Source organism: Urocitellus parryii, chromosome 14 (assembly GCF_045843805.1).
Source record: "Urocitellus parryii isolate mUroPar1 chromosome 14, mUroPar1.hap1, whole genome shotgun sequence".
Lineage (NCBI taxonomy): Eukaryota > Metazoa > Chordata > Mammalia > Rodentia > Sciuridae > Urocitellus > Urocitellus parryii.
Window position 1 is genome coordinate 57,584,793 of NC_135544.1, and position 21,752 is coordinate 57,606,544.

The 21,752-nt window shown below is 44.4% G+C and overlaps 1 protein-coding gene across 6 annotated transcripts in view; it reads right to left on the reverse strand.

Moving 5' to 3' along the window:
• Window positions 1-21,752, reverse strand: part of Extl3 (exostosin like glycosyltransferase 3) — a 103,385-nt gene that overhangs the window by 19,037 nt on the left and 62,596 nt on the right. For 3 of the 6 annotated variants that reach the window (XM_026398839.2, XM_026398838.2, XM_026398840.2), the window contains exons 2-3: window positions 12,291-12,391; window positions 8,217-10,840 (exon numbers count right to left, since the gene is read on the reverse strand). In XM_026398839.2, coding sequence (XP_026254624.1) covers window positions 8,217-10,364 — 2,148 coding nt within the window. In that variant the 5' untranslated portion in view covers window positions 10,365-10,840; window positions 12,291-12,391. The remainder of the gene's footprint in view (window positions 1-8,216; window positions 10,841-12,290; window positions 12,392-21,752) is intronic. The other 3 variants (XM_026398842.2, XM_026398843.2, XM_026398844.2) reach the window with 1 other exon arrangement.

A 21,752-nucleotide genomic window follows, 5' to 3' on the forward strand; every position in this document is an offset into this window, starting at 1 on the left:
GAGGTCCAACTCAGACAGGATGGAATACAGCAGAGGCTCAGGCCCCGACGCACCCACCTCACCACTGACTCTTCATTCCCAACACACCTAGCATCCGCTTCTCACCACACTGCAATCCTGCCAGTTGGCTGAACTGCTCCTCAGCTGGAACAGTGGACATTCACAGCCAGGTCTCCAGGGAAGACCCACCTCATGGAGTAGCTGAGAGACAGCTTGCACATTCACATGTAGCTGACCACTTTGTGGGTCAATCTCCAGGAGGCTCATCTACAGCAGAATTAGAGATGGCAAAAGAGCAGAGCCAGAGCACCCATGGGATCCACAGCCCAGCAGCAGTGACATCACTGGGGCTGTAGAAAGGCAGGCCCTGAGCAGCCCTGACAGGATCTGCATTTCTCAAGAAGCCCTGTGACTGCTGTGCACACTAAATTTTGAGAAGCGTTAGAGCGAAGGGAAAAGCACGGCTTTGGAGTGAGGACCATACTAGCTACACCACCATGACACCATGCTGTCCACAAAAACTGAAGTTATTTATAAGTCAGATAAGACAGACAACCAAAATGTGAAAAGGAAAAACAAAACAAAAAAAAACCTAAAATGATCACACTCTGATACCTAGAACACATCCAAAATAATCTAACTGGTTTACAAAATGAACCAAACCAAGAGAACCTACTTATTATAAGACCAGGGTGGAGTCAGAGATGGAGGAGCAATGTGGCCGAGACGTGGCCTGGATTTTACCACCAGCTTTTCGGCAAGTCTATTAAAATCCATCACTTGGGTAATCAAGAGGCAAGAAAGGAATCACCATTGATGCTAGGAACACAGTGCCCCTCCCCTGGACCAGAACTGACAGCAAGATGCGCAGGTACAGGAACTGCATTTTAACCATCAGAACAGTCATCAGAGAAAAGGAAAGCTGTAAGCATCACAGACACACGTGTCAAGTACTGCAGCTTTTTTTGTGGCTGGCTGGCCAATAACTGTGGTCAGAGTAGGTTGCCCTAAGAATTGAGAGCAAGGCTGGTGATGTGGCTCAGGGGCAAAGGGCTTGCCTAGCAGGCAAGAGGCCCTAGGGTGCAAAAGGGAAAAAAAATTAGAGCAGGGGTTCTCTAACAGGAGTGGTAGCCCACCCCTACCCACCAGGGGACATCTGGCAATGTCTGCAGACATTTTTGGTTGTCACAATGGAGAGTGAGCTGTTTGGGTCTAGTGGGTAGAGGCCGGAATGTAGCTAAATTTTGCAATGCAAAGGACAGCCTTCCCCTGACAAATGAAGAATGATTCAATCCAAAATGTCATTGGTGCCACTCCTGAGACACCCTGATTGAGTGGATCTCCAAAAAGATGAGTAAAGCAGACAGTATTTCAGGAATAACTGAAGTTCCTTATCCAAGGACAACCACCTCCTCCCACAACCCTAAGACTTCTGCCCTTACAAACTGCAAATATAAACTAAAGTTCAGGTGAGGTGAGGGAGGAAGGGAAGATGGTAAAGGAACTGCTTCAAAGCTGGAGTGCTCGATGGCAAGACACAAGCTCGGCCAAATAACCATTATTGGTTTGGGCACCAAAATCAGAAGGACAAAAAGACTTAAGAATTTCTAAAGGCAGACACAGAGATCAGCCTTAGCCTCCAGGAGTCTGAAAAATGCTGAGAGAATGTAAAAAGAAACTGGTCAACAAGAGTATTAGTGCCTGACATTTAGGGGAAAGATTCTCATTTTTGATGATATTGTTCAGTTTCAAATTACAACAGCTCCCACCCTAACACTGTCTATTGGTGTTATCACAGCACAGTGCTACTAGAAACTTATGGGTACACTCTGGTAACTCGTGAACATGAAGAATGATTTGCAAATTAATGCTCTAATCACTGGTATGACATTAACCAGAATGAGCAGCACAGTGCCTGGCATATGATAGACTTCAACAGGCAGTTTACACAGTATGAGTGAATGAGTTGGAATTAGCACATAACTAAGTCTTTCCGTTCTGTTTTCAGAATGATATAAATACCTGAAAAGATCAAAATTATCAATGAATATTCAAATCTTTTTAATGTTAAAGAATGATAATTAGAAAGGAAATAGGAAGTCTGACAATATTTTAACCTAAAGAAAAAACCCATCAGCCTACATGGGTCAAATGGGGAGCAGCACTCGCTACCATTCACCCTCCTGGTTTCACATCCCCTGCTCCCCATCGGTGGCTCCCTGCTTCTTTGTTTGCCATTGTGCATAAAGCCTTCCCTTCTGTCACCACACCTTCCTTCTCATTCATCTCAGTGGAACAGGGAGGACAACACTCCTGGCCTAGAACTCTGCCACCTACTAAGTTCAGCAACTTTAACACACTTAAAATGCTGTCCTTCTCTTTACCATCGCACTCGGCCCACCGAGGGCCGCAGCCTCCAGCCTCAACACCACAGCATGCAAACACAGTTTGTAAGAAATCCACTGAGAAGACGCTGTGCTTCCAGACCCACACGGCTGAGAACAGAAACAGCAGCCAACTTCAGCCTTCCAGCCTCCTCTTCCTCTAACTGAAAAAGCAACCAACCATGGGGCTCAGGAATCGGGAAAATGAGGCCCCAGCAGAGGCTCAGACACCGGTCGTGTGTACCTAACACCAGCACAGAGTGAAACAGAGCTGGGGGTGAGTGGGGAGGGGAGCAGAGAGGCCACCAAATGAATGGACACCAGGACTCCTGGATCCTCCAAGGGACTCATTCATCAATAAACACCAAGTGGTGGGGGCCACAGCTGGGAAGTGCAGAAAAGGAAGGGAAAGGAGTAAGAAAATAAATGGTGAACTGGTTTTCCAATTATAACCTGGAATACTGCACTAATACATACAAAAACTACCACATTTTAGATTGGGACAAGTCTGTTTTAACTTATAAAAGTTGGCAATAATCCCTGTAAAACTGAAGGTAAAACAGTGTAATTATATACTGTTTTACCTTCAGTTTTACAGTCTGTACTGTTTTACCTTAAAGTCAGGTGCAGTGGCACTCAGAAGGCTGAGGCAATAGGATCCAAGTTCAAGGCCAGCCTCAATGGTTAGGGCCTTGTTTTGGGTTGGTTGGTCTTGGTGCAAGAGATCAAACTCAGGGCCTCCCACATGCTAGGCAAACCCTCCACCTCGGAGCTACAAACTTCACTCTGTTCCTGCCTCAGTACTGGCCCCACTGCCCCCAGTGGCTGGGAGCAGCTGGGATTACAAGCCACTTCACAAGCCTAATGTAGGTGTTAATTAGTCAAATGACCTGAAACAACAAAATTCTTGCAGTCTCAGATTCCTTCCTTTGAATTTGCAGAGTACAAATACCCACATAAGTAAATTATTAATTAGTAAATTCTTTTACAACATGTCTTTTCAGCAATTCCTCTACATTTCTATAATTTTGGCTATTCCGATTTCTGGTAGCTTTGCTTTATAATCTTTTTCAGTCATACAGTTCATCCCAAACAGAAAGAAAAAGCCAGAGTTACAATCATCGAGTTCTTAAGTAAAATACTGTCAAAGAAAAAAACCCAAGCACCCAGACCCACCAATACCCAGTGAGGCCACCAGCCTCTGCAGAGCCCTCACCGGGAGAGGCTGGAAAGGTTCCTCCTGTTCAACTTGCCTAGAAATCGTAACCTTGGACAGTGACCATATGAATCATTCAAGGGATAGTTTACAGAGCAGAATGGACAGACAAAAACAGAACTTATCAGGCTTCTGAGGCATAATGACTTCTCCTCTCCATGAAGTCTGGCCAGCAGTAAAGCCTCTGGCCACCTGAGCACCAAGACAGCACGGGGGCTCCAAGGCCGCTCCTTCAGGCCCCAATCCTCTTCCCCAACACACTACTTGTAAAGCAATATTAGAAGACTCTTGCCAGGTGTAGTGGAGCACACCAGCAATTCAGAAGGCTGAGGAAGGAGGATGGCAGATTCCAGGCCAGCCTGTGCGACCCAGAAAGAGCCTATCTCCATAATGAAACAATAACCCTCTTGGCATACCATTCAAGTTCCCAAAACAGAGACATCTCCTTTCTATCTGAATACCAACGACTAAGAGAGAGGGAAAGGGCCCTGAAAAACAAACTCCTCTCTTGCCCTCTTCCAGCTGGAAACCACTCACTTTAAAACTTGATTAGTCATTTTTTTCTCTTTCTTCTTTTCAGGGGATGGAACACAGGGCCTCATGCATGCTAGGCAACCACTCTACCACGGGGCTACATCCCCAGCACTCCACAAACTCAAATCTCTATCATACCGCCGTAGTTTTATTCGGGGAAAAAATGACGCATTCCAGCCATTCTGCTTCCAGAAGCCTTGAGGTCTCCAAGGACATGAATGAGTCAAGCTCACCTCTGAACTCACCCTCTCTGCCCCCGCCACCCTGATCCAGACTACCACCACCTCTCCCCTGGGCTACTGCTACTACAAGTCTTACCTGCTTCTGCTCTCTTTCTCTGAGGCATCCTCTCACACTCAGGACACACTCTACACTGCCCAGCTTGGCCTGCAGGTTTCTGCACAAGCCAGCCCTGGCCACCTCCTCCCACCTCCCTTCAAACTCCCCACAAGAGCTCCACTGCAAATGCAGAGCGGGTTGCTTCTCACAGTTGCCACCACCTGTGGACGCCTCTAGAATTTACAAGGCTCTCTCACTCCATACAAGCTTCTCAGATGTCCAAGAGCCCTTGCCAGGCACCCTGGGTAAATTAGTTTGTACCCTTTATGAAGGAGAATGAAAAATTCAGACTCCAGGGCTGGCTTCCAAAGAAGCCAAAAAGCGTAGTGTGAAGATGAGCACTGCTTTGGGAAAGCCTGGCTATGCTGCTAATAACTAAAAGACATCACTTTCCTCACAGCCCAAGTCTTCAAACACCAGCACAGATCTTAAGGTTCTCATTTCACAGAATGCTCTAACAAGGCCACCTCTACTTATCACTATTTTCCAGAATCTAAAGTGTGAGAAAGGAACACATGCAAACAGCAGAGAATAAAGCAATAACTATGAATCAAACTTTTGTGGGACCATGTATCAAAAGGGATTATTTGCAGGCATCTGCTTCAGGAGGGCTGAGCCAACTCCTACCAGATAATCCTCCTGCGGATGGCAATCAAGCTCTGCACAAATATACCGAAGAGGACCTTCCTGAAGGCAATGGTGAGGGAGCCACTCACGGCACATCATGGAGTGGAGCTGACATGCAGAGGGAAGGAAGTGCTGATACAGGAGAGAGCCCAGAGCCAGGGCCGGGAAGGACAGCTGGAACCCTCAGACCAAATCCTGTCAGGCTGTCCTGAAGGATAAGAGGAAAGAGTCTGGGGCAACCACTGGCCCGGAAAGACAGGAGGAAATTCCAAAAAGGAGAAAACCAGAGAGGGGGAGCTCCCAGTGCTGGGTATAAACCGGTCTCTGGCTCACTTCAACTCTGCGCATGCTTGGTGCAGATTGTAAGCAGACCAGCTAAATATAAAAGAACTCAACAAACTGTGGAGTAGCCATTAAGAGAACTTTTAGTCTGGGTCCAAGTTATCTGCCTCGTAAGACAAAAATAGCAACACTTTTCAAAATAAAAAAAAAAAAAAATCAAGGAAAGCAATGCCAAGGAATATCAAAATCAAACTGCTAAAAGCCAAAGATAAGGAAAAGATCCTGTAAGCTGACAGAGAAAGCCACACATAACACACAGGGGAAGCCCACTGACTATCACCAGGAACAGCAGAATGTCTTTAAGGGGCCCTGAAAACATGGTCCCAACCAAGTGGGGACTTTTTCAAGAGAATGGACATCAAATCTGTTGGCAGAGTAACACTCTCCATCTGACTCCCATCAGACAGCTCTGAGGCTGTGCTCCAGGAGCCAAGGTGCTCGACTCGACTGTTAGCAAAGAATGCAAGGGACACAGGGTGAAGGACAGCTGGGACTCTCAGACAAAACCCAGTCATTCTGGCCCGAAGGATAAGAGGAAGGAGAGACACAGAGAGAGCAGACAGCACCACCACATCTCCCTGCAGCAGCCCTACAACACTCAGTGAGAGCACCACACTTCTCCCCTCTCTCCGCAGGTCCTGGCTCCTTGCCCATTCACTATTCCATTTGAGCTGGAATTCTCTTTGCATACACTTTTATTCTAAGCCAGACCCCTTTGTTACGTAATTAATTATTAGAAAAGAATGGGGAATTTTAGAATAGAAGATCTACCAGGTGCCACTAAAATAGCTGGGGCTCAACAGATTTCACAGTTCACACATGATCTAGAACTTATGCATATTGCTTAGTTGAGAAGCTGAGCAGAAGAGAAACACAAGTTGCTCAGCATTTTCTGAAATGACAGAGGTTCCTGGATTGATTCACTTTGGTTAAGTGAACCAATGTGCTGACTTTGAGTCACTTTCCTAAGGACTGGAATCTGAGACTGCCTGGGAACCACTGTGCTGCTGATTTTATAAGCCCTGTTAATCCTAACACAATGAATAGGTGATGTCCGCATCTAGGTGGAAAGCCACTCTGAGGCACAACATAGTAGTGCTGACAGGGGAGGCAGGCAGCTGCCACTGTCTCTCTAGCCCTGATGCCTGCCTGCACCCATGTCAGCAATTCCAACTGCTGCCCAAAACACCTGCTTCTTTTAAATGGAAAGAAGTCAAAAATTTTTAGAGAATGGAGTGAGACCTCTAGCTTGAAACTGTTGCCACATTTTAAAAGAACTAGAAAAAAACTGCATCCCTAATATGAGCTTTCTAGAATGGCCCTTTATTTGGAAAGTTTCAGGCACTTCCTAATAGGTTATGCATTAATTGCAGTGTGCTGCCCAGCAATAAAGAGGACTGCATATTTCCTACCAGTGTTAAAGAAAGAACAGTTCTAGTAAGTGCGCCAGTGAACTCCAGTTCATGGTTTACCAGGTGGCACCAGCTTCTCCACATCCTGACCAAACTCAACACGCAGGACAAACGGAAAGCGTAGGCAGCTCTGATATCCCACTGCGGGATGGCATCTGCCCTTTGCAGAGTAAGTGCTGCTGCCGCTTTTATTTTTTAATTCAGTGACAGTTATGAAGTTGAAACTAAGAAAGGAAATGAGTAAAATTCACTTAGGAAAAAGTTTGTAAAGGAGATTTCTTAATATACAAGATAAACTCTGGGATGGAAAGAATCCTAATCTTTCTTTGATTGGTCTCACACAAATCATCCCTAAAAATCACCAATTTTCTTAAGCAAGACTCTAGTTGATGCATGGCCCATCAGACCTTGTTCTTTGCTACCTTTTTCTAGAAAGTACCAATGTTGCAAGGTAAGTAGTTGACAGGTCTGCTTTAAGGCCTCACATCTCTCTTGCAGATCACCAGTTTAGTTCAAGCAGGTAGATACAAAAGCCTCAGAATGCCACCCAGTCCTACATGTTTAGATCTTCTCTTTCCTGTAAAATAACAGCATGTAAACATCAGACATGGAGTGAAGACTGAGAAAGACGGGCTGGGGCTCAGAAGTAGAGCATTTGCCTAGCATGTGTGAGGCACAGGGTTCAATCTTCAGCACCACATATAAATAGATAGATGGGGGGGGGGGCACTGTGTCCATCTACAACTAAAATTTGAAAAATAAAGAACAAGAGAAAGACCCTGCAAGATACTCTAGAAAAGAAGGCTCTCCAACTCCCAAGTATGAAACCCCACTCCACCCTTCCAGAGGCTTCCAGAGGATCCTGTGAATGACATCATTCTTCTCCCAAATCCTCTGGGATGATTAAAAACTGAAGCTTCTGGAATCAGACATTGTAAAGCTCACCTCCTCCATTACTCATCATGGCCTTGAGCAAATCAATCAACTCTCCAAGCCTCAGTTCCCACAGACACAAAATGAAGAAACAGTGATAATCATAGATCACATAACCCTAATTACAGTGCCTGGATCCTAAGTTCTTCCTAACCATGAGCTTCCTCATCTCTATGATTGGCAGGGATAACTGCACAGGTCCACTAGCAATTTTAGCAGTGGCAGTGCTCAGGCGACTTAGGAAGTAAGTAGCAGCAATGAGCTGGCAAGGCCTAAAGAAGTAACAAGCAGAAATTTCATGGGAAAAGTCATCTGTACCGGTGTTTAAAAAGATGTACATTCCTCGCCAGTAGGAGTTAAGATAGCTAAAGGGAAAGGCATTAGGAGTGAAGTACATGCATCAAGAGAGACTGTCCATTTTTGTATTACCATGATGGGGACGCCAATGTCAGGCCACAGAAGGTCCTCTGATGGCAGCTTGGGAGAATTCCACACCACCACCACTTTGTTCAGGTACGGGAGGCCGTTCAGCCTCTCCAAGGAGTTCATGAGCACCTCCTCGCGCTCATAAGTCAACATCACCACTGTGAATTGCTCTCGGGGCACGTTACCACCAAGTGCAGCCTGAAACTCCTTGCCAGAACCCCCAGCCCCACCACCGATAGGCCGAAACCCAGTCCCTGAGCCCAAGAACTTGGCCTCTGAGGGCAACACAGGGTCAAAGGGAGTGTGGGGGAAAAGATGGAAAGGTCCTGGAGCAGAGTTCCAGCTGCGGTAGAAGTCAGTGACAGTCAGAGTGAAGTTGCGGAGGTATTTGGGTGAGGCGTAGGGTGGCTCCGTTTCTACTGGCCCCAGGTCCAGGTCCCCGTTGTCAGCCATGTTGGGGTCAGTTCCAGCCGCCTTGCCTGAACGATGGGGAATCTCAGCTGCAACCTCTTCCCGGATGGGAGCAGCTGGGATCTGAATGCGAGTCCTAATCATGGCCAGCACGGTATTAAAAATACTGTCAGTGGTGGAGAAGTATGTCTCCCAGAGAAAGCGGCCTTGCCGCCTCATGGCCAGCAGATCACTGTCAGAGAGACTGCGTAACAGGAAGTGGACCTCGGTGACACGAGGCTTGGGCACCACGAGGGCCGCCTCGTTCCACTGCAGCATGTCCTGGTAAGGAAGCTGGACTTGTTCCCCTAGCACGACTGGGACAGCACCAACTTCCAGGGCTTCAAAGAGCCGTGTGGCACACCCAGACGAAATAACCAAGTGAGGGTCCCCGGGAGTGATGATGAGGGCAAAGGTGGACAGCTTCAGTAACTCCAGGCGGTCCTCCCGCTCCCCACACAGTGCCCACTCAGTCGGCAGACTGGGCTTGGGCTGGTTTTTGCAGGTAAACTCCACCAGGACCTGATCTAACTTGCTGTCCTGGACGGCCTTCAGGGTGGCAATGATCCGATCGTCATAGTCAGCAGGGGGGTCACCTTCCATCTCCTCTTCAAAGGAGCGGGCCTCCTGAAGGCTGGATCTCAAGGATTCAATCTTCTCACCCTGGAAGGTAAAGAGATATTTCCGCTTCACTGGCACCTGTGGTGGGATTTCCATGAAATTGGGTTCTGACATGGCATGGACCAGCGGCGAGACCACCAAGTCAAAGCCAGGTCTGTACTGCGCAGCATAGAAAGTGGACTGGGCCACCATGGCACGGCCTGTGCTGACATTGTATAGTAAATTCTGTGTGTCCGACTTGCGTGACAGGTTGATGATGACGTGGTTGTGTCCATCTGTCCGCCAATGTGGTAGGGAATACAGCTGTTTCTCAAGGTCAGATGGCCGCAGCACGACGGGGTCCTGCATTTCTCCCACTAATACCACATACAGGCAGGCAATGTCTGCATTTTCTGTAACATAAGCATTGGCTCGTGCTGTAGCCTGAAAAGCCTGCTTGACCAGGGGGTCCAGGTAGCTGCCCAAGGCAAACTGGTCACTGTCATAAACATAGACAGGAAAACCAGAGGTGAGAGGGCAGCGGGAATAATCAAAACAGTTGTGCAGGCGGCAACCCCGCGTGACCTTTGGGGGAGGAAGGCCAGTGTCATCCTTCTCTGGGAGCAGTCGGATAGGCAAAGAAAGTTTGGGCTGATTTTGGGCCATCAGCTCTTTGTAAGAATGCTCAGTCTGGCTAATGACATTCTTGAGCTGCAGCAGGTCCTGCTTGGCATTTTCAATACTCTTCTTACAGGCTTCGATCTTTAGGTTCAGCTTGGCGATTTCGCTGTTCAGCTCCTGCCGCTTGGCTTCCAGCTGTAGGAGCTCCTCACTCACCGATTCGCGGATGCGGCAGAGGTCCAGCACGTGCTTCACCTCACAGAGCTCATTACCTGCCCGTGGGCCAAAAATCCGTTTGCCAGCCTCATCTGCCTCATCCAGCGTGGTGAGATAATAGTGAGCAATGAGGGGGAAGAAAACCAGGATGATGAACAGTGTAAAGCTGAGCCACGTGAGCCGGATGCGGTTGGACCAGCGCAGCATGCAGGTCTGACCTCCATTCCCCACTCCCCCATTCCGCAACATGGTATAACCCGTCATGAGTTCTCTTGCCCCTCTGATCACGTTGGGTCACTCGCCATAACCGTGAGTTTCTAGTCAGCAAAACGACAACCTCTTTCTCACTCACACGTTCCTAGAAGAGTGAGTGCACTCCCTGTACAAGGCACCACATAAAATGGAAATTTCATCTTCCTCAGCTGCGAATGACATGGTCCCTGACCCTGTTCCAACAGGTTTTAAGTTCTGGCTGTTGATCAAAGAGCACGTCCTTAATCTTCACTGAACAGTAAAAGGTACCACATTGCTGCTGAGTTGGAAGGGAGGTACCACATGATAAAACCCAGGAAAAATACCGTGGAATCACAAAGGCCATTTCAAAGGCCATAGCTCTTGTTCCTTGGCTTTGCTGACCAACAAATATGCATAGTTTCTACTGCACAGTTGTATAGTAGCTGGTCAGGTCCGCTGGCATTAGAACCACTGGCTCTTATCCACGTCTTTGCCAACAGCCAAGCCTGCAAGAGAAAAAGAACCATTTCAGTGTGTTGAAAAGATCATGTTCAACACCACTCCCACCCCAGCACATTTCTAGAAAATGCTTCACCTTCTAGGATCAAACGACGTTGGAACAAGAGTGTGTTTCTCAGAGAATACTGCCAATCCAAGGCAGAGACGCTGCCCGGCAGGTGTACAGTGCTCATGGTTGGTAAGTGCCCTCAACAGTTTCAGTCTACACCCACCCCCACCCAGCCTCTTCCTGTTTAACTAGATCTAGAGCAGCACTAGCGCCCCATCAAATGATGATCAGCTAAAATCAACAGTGGGCAAAGATGTCTGCAGTAACGATCTGGCCTCATTAGATGAAGAGAAACACCTTCCCACCAATCTTATCAGCAACGTTCACTTCCAATATTCAAATATCCTTTTGAACCACTTAACAAAAAAAAAAAAAAAAAAAAAACTCTGAAAGGCTCAATTTCTTAAATTTAGAACTGAAAAGAATTGAAGAGAACTCTTTTGTTCTTCAGCCAGTAGCAGATTCAGTAATCCAGAGACAAAAGGTATTTCCCAGTTTGCTTCTATTTATCTTCCATTAGCAGACACCATGTGCTCCTTCTTAAACCAGAAATAGTAACTTGGCCTTTTAGAAATGAGAGGCATCATTTCTTATCCTTGGGGGACAGATGTGCTATCAGACCACATGCCTATCAGGGCCCTAATCTTCTAAAATGGAGATGAGTGCGTGGAGGTAACAATATGTCGTGTGGCTCTGAAAATAAAGCAGAGCACATGAGGAACTTTTGGCTCTTCCATCTTGAAACAAATCCCCAGTCCTCTTCTCTCAAACTTTACCATCAGAGGCTACAGAATCTTTCCGCCTGCTCTCTCCACAAACTCAGCGTATCTAGAAGTCAGTTATAACACACTGTGCCAAATTCCTGAATGAATATTTCATTCATTTCTTCCCCCAAAAAGCGTTCACATACTCTTGATGCATCTGACAAGCTATCATAACTGGGAGGCTCTAGAACGCACAGTGGTCCTTGATTTCAGGAAATTCTCTTAGCCTGGAGACAAGATGGACACAGCAAGGGCACTGCCATAAGTCAGGGCTCAGCCACTCTCCAGCCTCTACCTGTGCTCAAGATGTACAACTATGAAAGGTCTGGTAGAGTCTTCACTCACATGCAAGTAACAAAGAGCTGCTATCAGTGTTGCTAAAAGGTTTCAGTAGAACAAGTGAGAACAAAACAAAACAAAAAATCTATCCAGGAAAATACAGAATTTGGATCATCTCAACCTAGATAAGTAACAGCTAGTCAAATACTACGGAGAACCCAGGGAGGCCAGTATTTCACAGACCTGACATCGCCCTTCTGTTCCAAAGGGCTGACGCTCTCTGCGGCACTGACAGACAGGAGGGCACGGGGTAGAGGGCAAGACGAGCAGCAGCACAACACTCACCTCCTTCCTTCCACACACCAGGAGCCTCCTTTCTCAGGCTTATGTCACTTTATCCTTCTGTAAATAACTTCTTGAAATAGTGAATACCAGGGTTTGCTCTCCTGATTTAAAAAGGAAATATAAAAGTAGCACTATTAGTAAAATACCCAATGCTGAAGGTACTATTGAAGAATTTACTCAGTGTTCCTCTGAAAAAGCTCTCCTTGCATAAATAAAAAACCCACAGAATTCACTGTCCCAAAAGACACTCTCTTAAGTGAAAACAATTCTACTGATAACTACACTAGGACAACAGGTACAAAATGGGACCCTCACAGCAAACCACACAGCTATGTGACCCGCTTACGTGCCTGAAGGAGAAATAAAACAGAACACTGAAATGAGGGAAATCCTTGCCTTTACAAGTAGATGCTGCGCGATTTATAGATGACGGCACACCTGGAATCTGTTTCAAAATAAACAGGGACAGTGAGGAGGGCCAGGTGAACCAAGAAGAGCCAGAGCTGACTGGTACTGGTACAGAATGATGGGTAAATGTGGGGAGTTATCATATTACGTTCTTTACTTTTGCTTACGTTTGAATTTCTTCATACCAAAAATTCCAAAAAAAAATTACATACAGAATGTAAGCAAATGTTTTTTTAAAAGTCACTCAGAGACTGACAATTCCTAATCTAATATATCCAGTGCTACTAACTCACAGGTAGAGATGTGAGTAGAAACAAACATTCTAATGGAAACCAAGCTAGGTGTAGTGGCACACATCCATAAAATCCCCACTACTCAGGAAGTTTGGGGCAGGAGGATCACAAGTTTGAGGCCAGCCTTAGCAACTTAGTGAGATCCTGTCTCAAAATAAAAAATAAAAACAGCTAGGGGAAGATGGAGTTGTGGCTCAGTGGTAGAGCGCTTGCCTGGATGTGTGAGGCCCTGGGTTCGATCCTCGGCACCACATATAAATAAATAAATTAAAGATCCATTGATAACTAAAAAAAAAAGAAAAAAAAATTTTAAATGCTGAGGAAGGCGCTCAGAGGTTAAGTACTCCTAGGTTCCGTCCCCAGAACTAATAATAATAATAATAATAATAATAGAAACCAATAATTCAACAATAATTCAAAAGAACGCATCCCCATTAACTTCTATCTCTTTAACTGAAATAAGACAGAAGTCAATGTCCAACAGCAGAAACTTCCCTTCCTAAATGGCTAATTAAATTATTTAAAGCACAAAAGAAAACGACACTCAGGATCTCTTCTGTCATTCTCTGGAAAATGACAATGAAGTATCAAGATCTAGAAACAAATATCCCTGCAACACTGATGAGGGAACAACCTCTAGAGACTTAAGTCAAACACAGTACGTGGCTTACTAACTCTCAGTCATCCCCCAGAGCATGTAAACCTAATTTGCCAGCCTGCTTCTGTTCCTCACCCCATGACATATCCTACAGAGCAGCCAGGATGCTCTTCTTCAAACACAAATTAGATGTCTCTCTCCCTTTCCGAGGAATCACAGGAGATTCCCATTGCACTATCACCCTATCCGAGTGCAATGGCCCCCGCTGTTCCCTGTGCTCAGCCAACTTTGGCCACACTGGCCTCCTTTCAACTCCTCGGCCTTGCCAAGCTCTGTACTGCCTTGGAACCTTCAGACTGGCTGCTCTTTTTCCTGGTGACTCTCATCCCTCAGGTCAATTTTCTGAACATCCTCATTTTAAAGTTGCCCTTCTGCCATAAACCTACTGATCTCCTCCGTATCTTTTCGTTCATTCATTCAGTACCACCTTCCCTGCCAAAACCTACCTACTGGGGGCAGGAGCTCTGTCTGCTGGGATCCCTGCCATGTCGCCAGCTCGCAGCACAGTTCATTAAACTCACCAAGTCTGTTAAATGAGTTGTGCCACTGATCCCTTCCTCCTCTGCACACTCCCAGCCCTCGCCTGGATTTCCATGAAACGGTACTTTTTGGTGTTCCCACTCATCTCCCTGACTGCTGTTACCATTCTGCTTCAGTAGGTATAGTCTTCCTCCTACCTAAAGTGTTCCCCCAAGGCTTTCGACACCATCTGTTAAGAAATGGCTTCAACCATCACCTATAATCAGACTATCCCTAAAACCACGACTTCAACCCTAGCCTTTCTGTCTTATACTAGTAGTTCAGTATTCCCAGCTCCCTAAAGATCTCTCTCCTAGCCTGTCTGGGAGCAATCTGGGAGCCAGAGGAGGGGGACCAAAGTTTGAGGCCAGCTCAGAAACTTAGCAAGATTCTGTCTCAAAATAAAATACAAAAATGGATGAAGATGTGGTTCAATGGTAGAGCACCCTTGGGTTCAATCTCCAATAACCCCCTGCCAAAAAAAAAAAAAAAAAAATTCTTTTAAGGATTTTTTTTTAGTTGTTGATAGGCCTTTATTTTATTTATTTATATGAGGTGCTGAGAATCGAACCCAGTACCTCACACATGCTAGGCAAGTGCTCTACCACTGAACTACAACCCCAGCCCAAAAATAACTTCTTTAAATTAAAAAAAAATAATAATAAGCTGAGCATGGTGGTGCATGCCTGTAATTCCAGTGACCTGGGAAGTGAAGGCAGGAGGGTCAGAAGTTTGAGGCCAGTCTCAGTGCCTTAGCAAGATCTTCAACAACTTAATGAGAACTTTCCTCAAAAATGGGCCAGGGACGTAGCTTAGTGGGATGTGGCACTCCTGGGTTCAATTCCCAGTCCAGGGGGTGGAAAAAAGCCCTCTCCTAAGATATGTTACAGTCAGCTCAGGCCTTCAAACACTTCCTCTTTCCACTACTTTCCATTCTGCCCATGACGCGACATTCCTCCAGCCACAGGAAAACTACCGACCACGGAGCAGCCAGGCCAGGACCCGACCCCTCAGGAAGCTTTCAGAGGCTCAGCTGACCATTCTGAGACGTTTTTCTTCATGAATAAGAAGATATCACCAATGTTCAGAGTTGATATAAAGGTTAGAGATAGTGGGGGCTGGGGCTCAGCACTAGAGCTCTTGTCTCACATGTGTGAGGCCCTGGGTTTGATCCTCAGCACCACATAAATAAAATTAAAAGGTACTGTGTCCACCTACAACTAAAAACAATATTAAAAACAAAAAAAGATTAGATAGTGAATAAAACACACTGCACAGTATCTAGCACAAATGAAGACACATATTAGCTATAAGCCTTGAGTTATTTTTAACTCCTCCAACTCCTTACATCCATATTGATTTGCCAATTCTTAACTGAAATATATTATGATAATGATGAAGTCTGCATTTATCCCTTTCCTGTATATATCTTTTATTACTCTACTGTCTTCACCAGTCCTGGCCCACAACAAATTATAATGCCTAATCTCACATTTTCCACCAGTTCACTCTGTATTACCCTAAATCCATATTTTTTTATCTTATTTAGTACTCCAGCTTGAATAATTTCAAGTTCTCCAATCCATTCTTCAGATATATCCAGCCCACTGTAAATGCCATCCAAAACATTCTTAATTTCAAGAACTATATTTTTCAGGTCTAGAATGTCCATTAGACTCTTATTTAGATATAGGATTTCATGTGCAGAATGGTATATCTATCCATTTTTTTTCTCTCTCCCTCTATTTTCTTTATCACATTTATAAGATTTTTTTTTCATTCATTACTAGAGATTGAACCCAGAGGCACTTTATCACTGAGCTATAGCCCTAGTCCATTTTCTCAATTTTTAAATTTTGAGACAAGGTCTTACCAACTGGCCAGGAACTTGCAATCCTCCTGCCTCATGCTCCCTCGTACCTGGGGTTATAAGCATGCACCTCCTCACCCAACAAAAAATTAAATTTTTTATCTGCTAACTCCAACACCAGGACACTTATGGACTTGAACCCCACCATGATGCCACCTGTCATGAGGTGACACATTACAAAACCAAAAGGGCCTTTGATCAGAATGCTGTTCTGACTTTCAGCCTCCAAAGCTGTAAATAAATCTCTTTAATTTATACACTACTCAGCCTCAAGTATTTCATTATTGTGACAGAAAACAGACTAACACAGTATTATAATTAATCTAGAAATGATTTAAAGTGCCCAGGAGGATATGTGCAGGTGCACACAAATACTATGCCATTTTACATAAGGGACCCGAGTATCTATAGCTTTGGGAACCTGCAGGAGGTCCTGGAACCAATCCCACCCTACCCACATACTAAGCACCACTGTATTCAATTTATCTTTTTTGTTATCATTAAAGTGGTTACACGTATTCTTGACTCAATCAAGTCAAAAGTTTAATGATATTTCTAACATTTTCTTCCACCTCAATTAATAAAAGACCCTTAGAACATTACCTGTGCTAACCTACATTGAATTAAATGTCATTATTAAGGTTTTAGCTCCACTTTTTTTATCCTCATCATGCTCTCAGTGGCATAACTGATGCCTGTTTATATATTCGCACATGTATTTGCCAATTTTCTTGCTCACAATTTTATTCCTTTTGGCATTTCATTCCTTCTGATTGTTTCTTTTATTCGAAAGCAGTGTCTTCAGTGAGAGTCTGCAAACACACTATTTCCTCCTAATTCCTGAACGTTGACTTAGTGGGGCATACAAGATTAGGTTTTCCTTTTCCACCAACACTATGAAGAACCTTCTGGATGTCATCATCCTCAGTGAAAAGACATCTCAGTCCAACCTGTACCTTGTGGGCAATCTGACTTCTCATTCTGGTTGCTTTAAAGACATTTTTGTCTTTGAACTTCTGCAGTTTCAATACAAAATGTCTACTTGTGGAAGTTTTTGGTTTGGGCTAAAAAAAAAAAAAACTGAACTTTTTGTATCATAGGTTTCATGTCTTCATTAATCTAGAAAATTACGAGCCATTATCTTTGTGAATCTTCTCTGTCCCTCAATCTCCCTGAACTCCCATTAGACGACAGGATACATCTCAGACATCCTCCTCCATCCCATGAATCTCTTTTTTCTCTGCCCCTTGTGCTAGCTTCTGGACATTTCCTCATATCTGTATAGTTTAGGGGTTGGGGAACTTTTTCAAAGAGCCAGTTAATAATTTAGGTTTTGTGTATCCCATATAATCTATGCAGCATATTTTGTCTTTAAAAAAAAAATGTTTAGAGTGGGGCATGGTGGCACATGCCTGCAATCCAAGAACTTGGGAGGCTGAGACAGGAAGACTATAAGTTTGAGGTCTTAGCAGTTCACCAAGACCCTCAGCAACTTAATGAGACCCTGTCTCAAAATAAAAAATAAATGAAAGGACTGAAGATATAGCTCAGTGGAAAAGCACACTGGGGTTAAATCCTCAGTGCCAAAATATGTAAGTAATGTTTAAGAATAAAAAAAAAATCATCATTACTTTACAAGCTATAAAAAGCTACAACTAGCCATAGTGGTGCACACCTGTAATCTCAGCAGGTGGGGAGGCTGAGTCAGGGGGATTGTGAGTTCAAGGTCAGCCTCAGCAATTTAGCAAGGCCCTACGCAACAAGGCAAGACCCTGTCTCTAAATAAAATATTAAAAAGGGGCTGGAGATGTGGCTCAGAGATTAACTGTCCCTGGGTTCAATTCCCCAGTGCCAAAATTTGGGGCTGCAAATTAGTACAGCCACTGGTAAAGCAGTATTAGTCTTAAAAAGATTAGGAATGGAACCACCATATGACCTGGCTATCCCATTTCTTGGTTTTTATTCCTATAAAACTAACAAACAAAAAACCAAGCCACAACTTAGATTTGGCCCTGAGGCCACAGTCATCTGCTTCACTAGCACTCTCTTCGGTGCCTACGCTACTGTGTGCCCTACCCTCTGGACTTTTACCAAATGACTACTCGCTGCCAGAGTCCTACTAATTGTTTTTAAACTTGCCTTCATTTTTATATCAGCACCTTGTTCCTTCTCATATTTTCTATTCTTCCTCTTCATGGATTTACTTTGTTCTATCTGCTAATTCTTGTCACGGCGGAGGGTGGGTCTGGTTACCGCTTAGGCTTGGTAGCTCTGCTGAGTCCCATCACTGGTAGTCCTATATTTCTGGGAAGTTTGTGTGGTGGGGTTGAGAATGAGTCCCTCTAGAATAGAATGCTTGGCAGATACCTCTGTCATATATTATCAGCCTCAGAATACATCAATTTCTAACTCTGGAGATTCCCACATCCCACCCAGGTATTGAAGTGTGAACACAAAATCCATGACAGGAAAACCGTGGTCACAAGTTCTCCTTTGGAATCATATCCCCACCCCCACCACCAATCCAGATCCAGACCAAGAGACATCTATGTGCTCAGGGGCTGACTTTTTTATAGTCCACCTACTGTCTTACTGACAATTCAGCCCTTTGAAGAGCCACATTCTTATCTGGTGTCTCAATTTTTATGTCACAGTCTCAAGGTTTTTTGCTCATCTCTCATGAAATTAAGGCAGTTACTAAAACTGGTGAACACTCTAGAGCGCTGTAGCACTGACCACTCACCAGACGCTTAGATTTCCCACACTCACCCTCTCCCTCTCCATTTTATTTTAATGAGAATTTACCTTTCTTCGTGAGAACATAATATGCATTTTACAGCAAAGGGGTTTATATTTATACAGGTCTACAATTCTGCCAAAAGCAGAGGCCACCTTTCCTTTTATCTCTGCATATGTGTTCCCAAAAATGGGACACCATATGTTCTTTCTTGTAACCTGATTTCTTCACTAACATTCAGGAACAGTCTACTGTCCCACACTATTAGAAATCCTACTATATGACCATCACCAGCTGAATGTCATCCACAATACGGAAAGACCATAACTTCTCTAACCAATCCCTTTTTGCTTGGCACTTAAGGTTCCAATTTTTCAACATTATAATTAGTGATATGATGCAGCTGCCTTCATATATACATCCACAGAATTTTTTAATGTGAAACTTCTGAGTCAAAGGAAAACATGCTTTCATTCTTGAAATTACTGTCTACTACAAAGATGGCCACATACCCTCCCCACAGCAATACAGAAAACATCCATCTGCCAACAGCTCACCAATAATGGCAGAAACTCAGATACTCAGTTATCTGCTGCAGCCCTGCCTTTCCCCCACTATTTTCCACTTTGGTCAGAGCCCTTAGACCAGTGTTTGGCAAAGGAAGAGTTCCCAGAAGCAACTTGTCACTCACAGTAACAAGCACAGATTCTCTCCCTCCCCCGACCTGAGAACCCAAAAGCAACCAACTCCAAAACTAAGCAGGTGCGAGTTAGAAGCAGCCCAGGCAGCTGTCAGCACTGGAGGATACTAGGTTCTCAAGAAGAAAGGTAAATTCTCATTAGAATAAAATGGAGAGGGAGAGGTGTGAGTGTGGGAAATCTAAGCTGGAGAGGGCCCATAATTCACGTCAGACTGCGTGGGAACGAGGCTCGAACTATGGTTATAACTAAGCCTCTGGGATTTCAGCCTGTTGCTGCAGTTAGGCATTAATTAAACTCATCCAATCAAATGTCACTGTCTTTTCAATCTGACACTTTAATAGGTACAATGTCACTGTGGTATTTTCATTTACCTTCTTTATTATCGGAGGCTGAATTGGTCTGTTTATCCAGTGCCTGTACTTTTCTGTTCATGCACTATCAGTCCACGTGCTCTGACAACTCTTCTATTTTTAAAACGGCTTTTTCACCAGGTTCCCTGCTCACACTGTCAGTTCCCTGCCTCACTACAGAGAGCCTTTTCAACCAGGGTTTGCTCTACTCGTCAGCCTGGGCCTACTACTCCTCAGGATGACCTTCCCAGCATGGAGAGGGGGCTCAGGTTGGCTCTCCTGGTCATGCAGCTCCCCTCCCCAGGAGCCAGGCCGACAGACACCAGGAGTGGCATCCTTGGTCTTCCACTCATCTAAACCTTGTTGCCTGGAGGGCACTTCTGAGTCTAACTCCTTCATAAAAGTTTTCTCCAACTACAAAGGATTTGTCAGCTCTCTGAACTCCCACTATACTCAGTATCAAAAGACAAAAAACCAACTATTCATTAGTTTCATTTAAGTAACTTATTTCCAGCTGGATAAAAACTCCTTATAGAAAGGAATTATTTTTCTTACCACTTTAAAATCCCCCTAGGGTACCACATAGTACCAGGTCCCTGTTCAATAAATGATACCAGTTATAAGTCTTGGTTCACATTTTCATTACCAATCAAGTTGGAAATTTGGAGCTCACATGCCTTGAGATTAAGGCAAAAAAAAAAAAAAAAAAAAAAGATATTATAAAATGAGGAGGGCCAAGAAGAGGCTTGAAGGCCATCAGAACTTGCAGTAGACACCCTGGCTCATTCTCCAGAACTTAGCAATGTTATAGAATCTCTGAGCTTATTTCCTCCTTTGTAAACTGATGCTAAAAAACCTTTACCTAGTGCTTGGATTATTGTGGAGGTTAAACAAGATGTTACAGATGGGGGAAAAAAATTGTGGGACACATCTAAAGCAGTGCTAAGAGGAAAATTCATGCATGAAAACTTACATCAGCTGGGTGCGGTGGCACATGCCTGTAATCTCAGTGGCTTAGGAGGATGAGACAGGAGGATCAAGAGTTCAAAGCCAGCCTCAGCAACTTCCAAGGCCCTAAGCAACTCAGTGAGACTCTTTCTAAATAAAATACAAAAAAGGACTGGGGATGTGGCTCAGTGGTTAAGTGCCTCTGAGTTTGATCCCTATTACAAAAACAAAAAAGAAAGACTTACATCAGAAAAGAGGAAAAGTCTCAAATTAATAACCTAAACTCCTTCAAGAACCTAGAAAAATAATCAAATAACCCATACGGAAGGAAATAAAGCACAGAAATCAATGAAAGTACTAGGTTTGTCAAGAGTCTGACAAGCCTGCAAGACTAACAAAAGAGAAAAGAAACAACTAGTATCAGGAATAGAATGAGGTAGTCCTGCAGTCCTTACAGGCATCAAAAAGACAGCAAGAGAAAACGACAAACACCTCTACACCCTTAAATGGACTGATTCCTTGAAAACACAAACTACCACAACTCACCCAATGTAAAACAGACCGTCTAACTTCATCTTATTTAACAAATTGGCTTTGCAATTTAACCTCCCCCCAAAAAATCTCCAGCATCAGGTAGTTTCACTGGGAATTCTACTAACTTTTGAAAGAAAAATAAACACTTATTCTACACAGCCCCTTCGAAAGGGAAAAACACTTCCTGACTCACTTTGTAAACCTAGCATTACCCTGAAGCCAAAACCAAACCAAGTGCCAAAAAAAGAAAACTATCAAGTATCTCATGAATACAGACATAAAAACTACTTGACAAAATATGAGAGACTAGAATTCAGAAACATGAAAAAAGAATCCTGCTGTATCACATCTAAGTAGGTAAAGTTTTGTTCGGTTTTGGTTTTCTTCAGACAGCAGCTCCCTGTGCTGCCCAATTTAGCCTTGAACTCAGGATCCTCCTGCCTC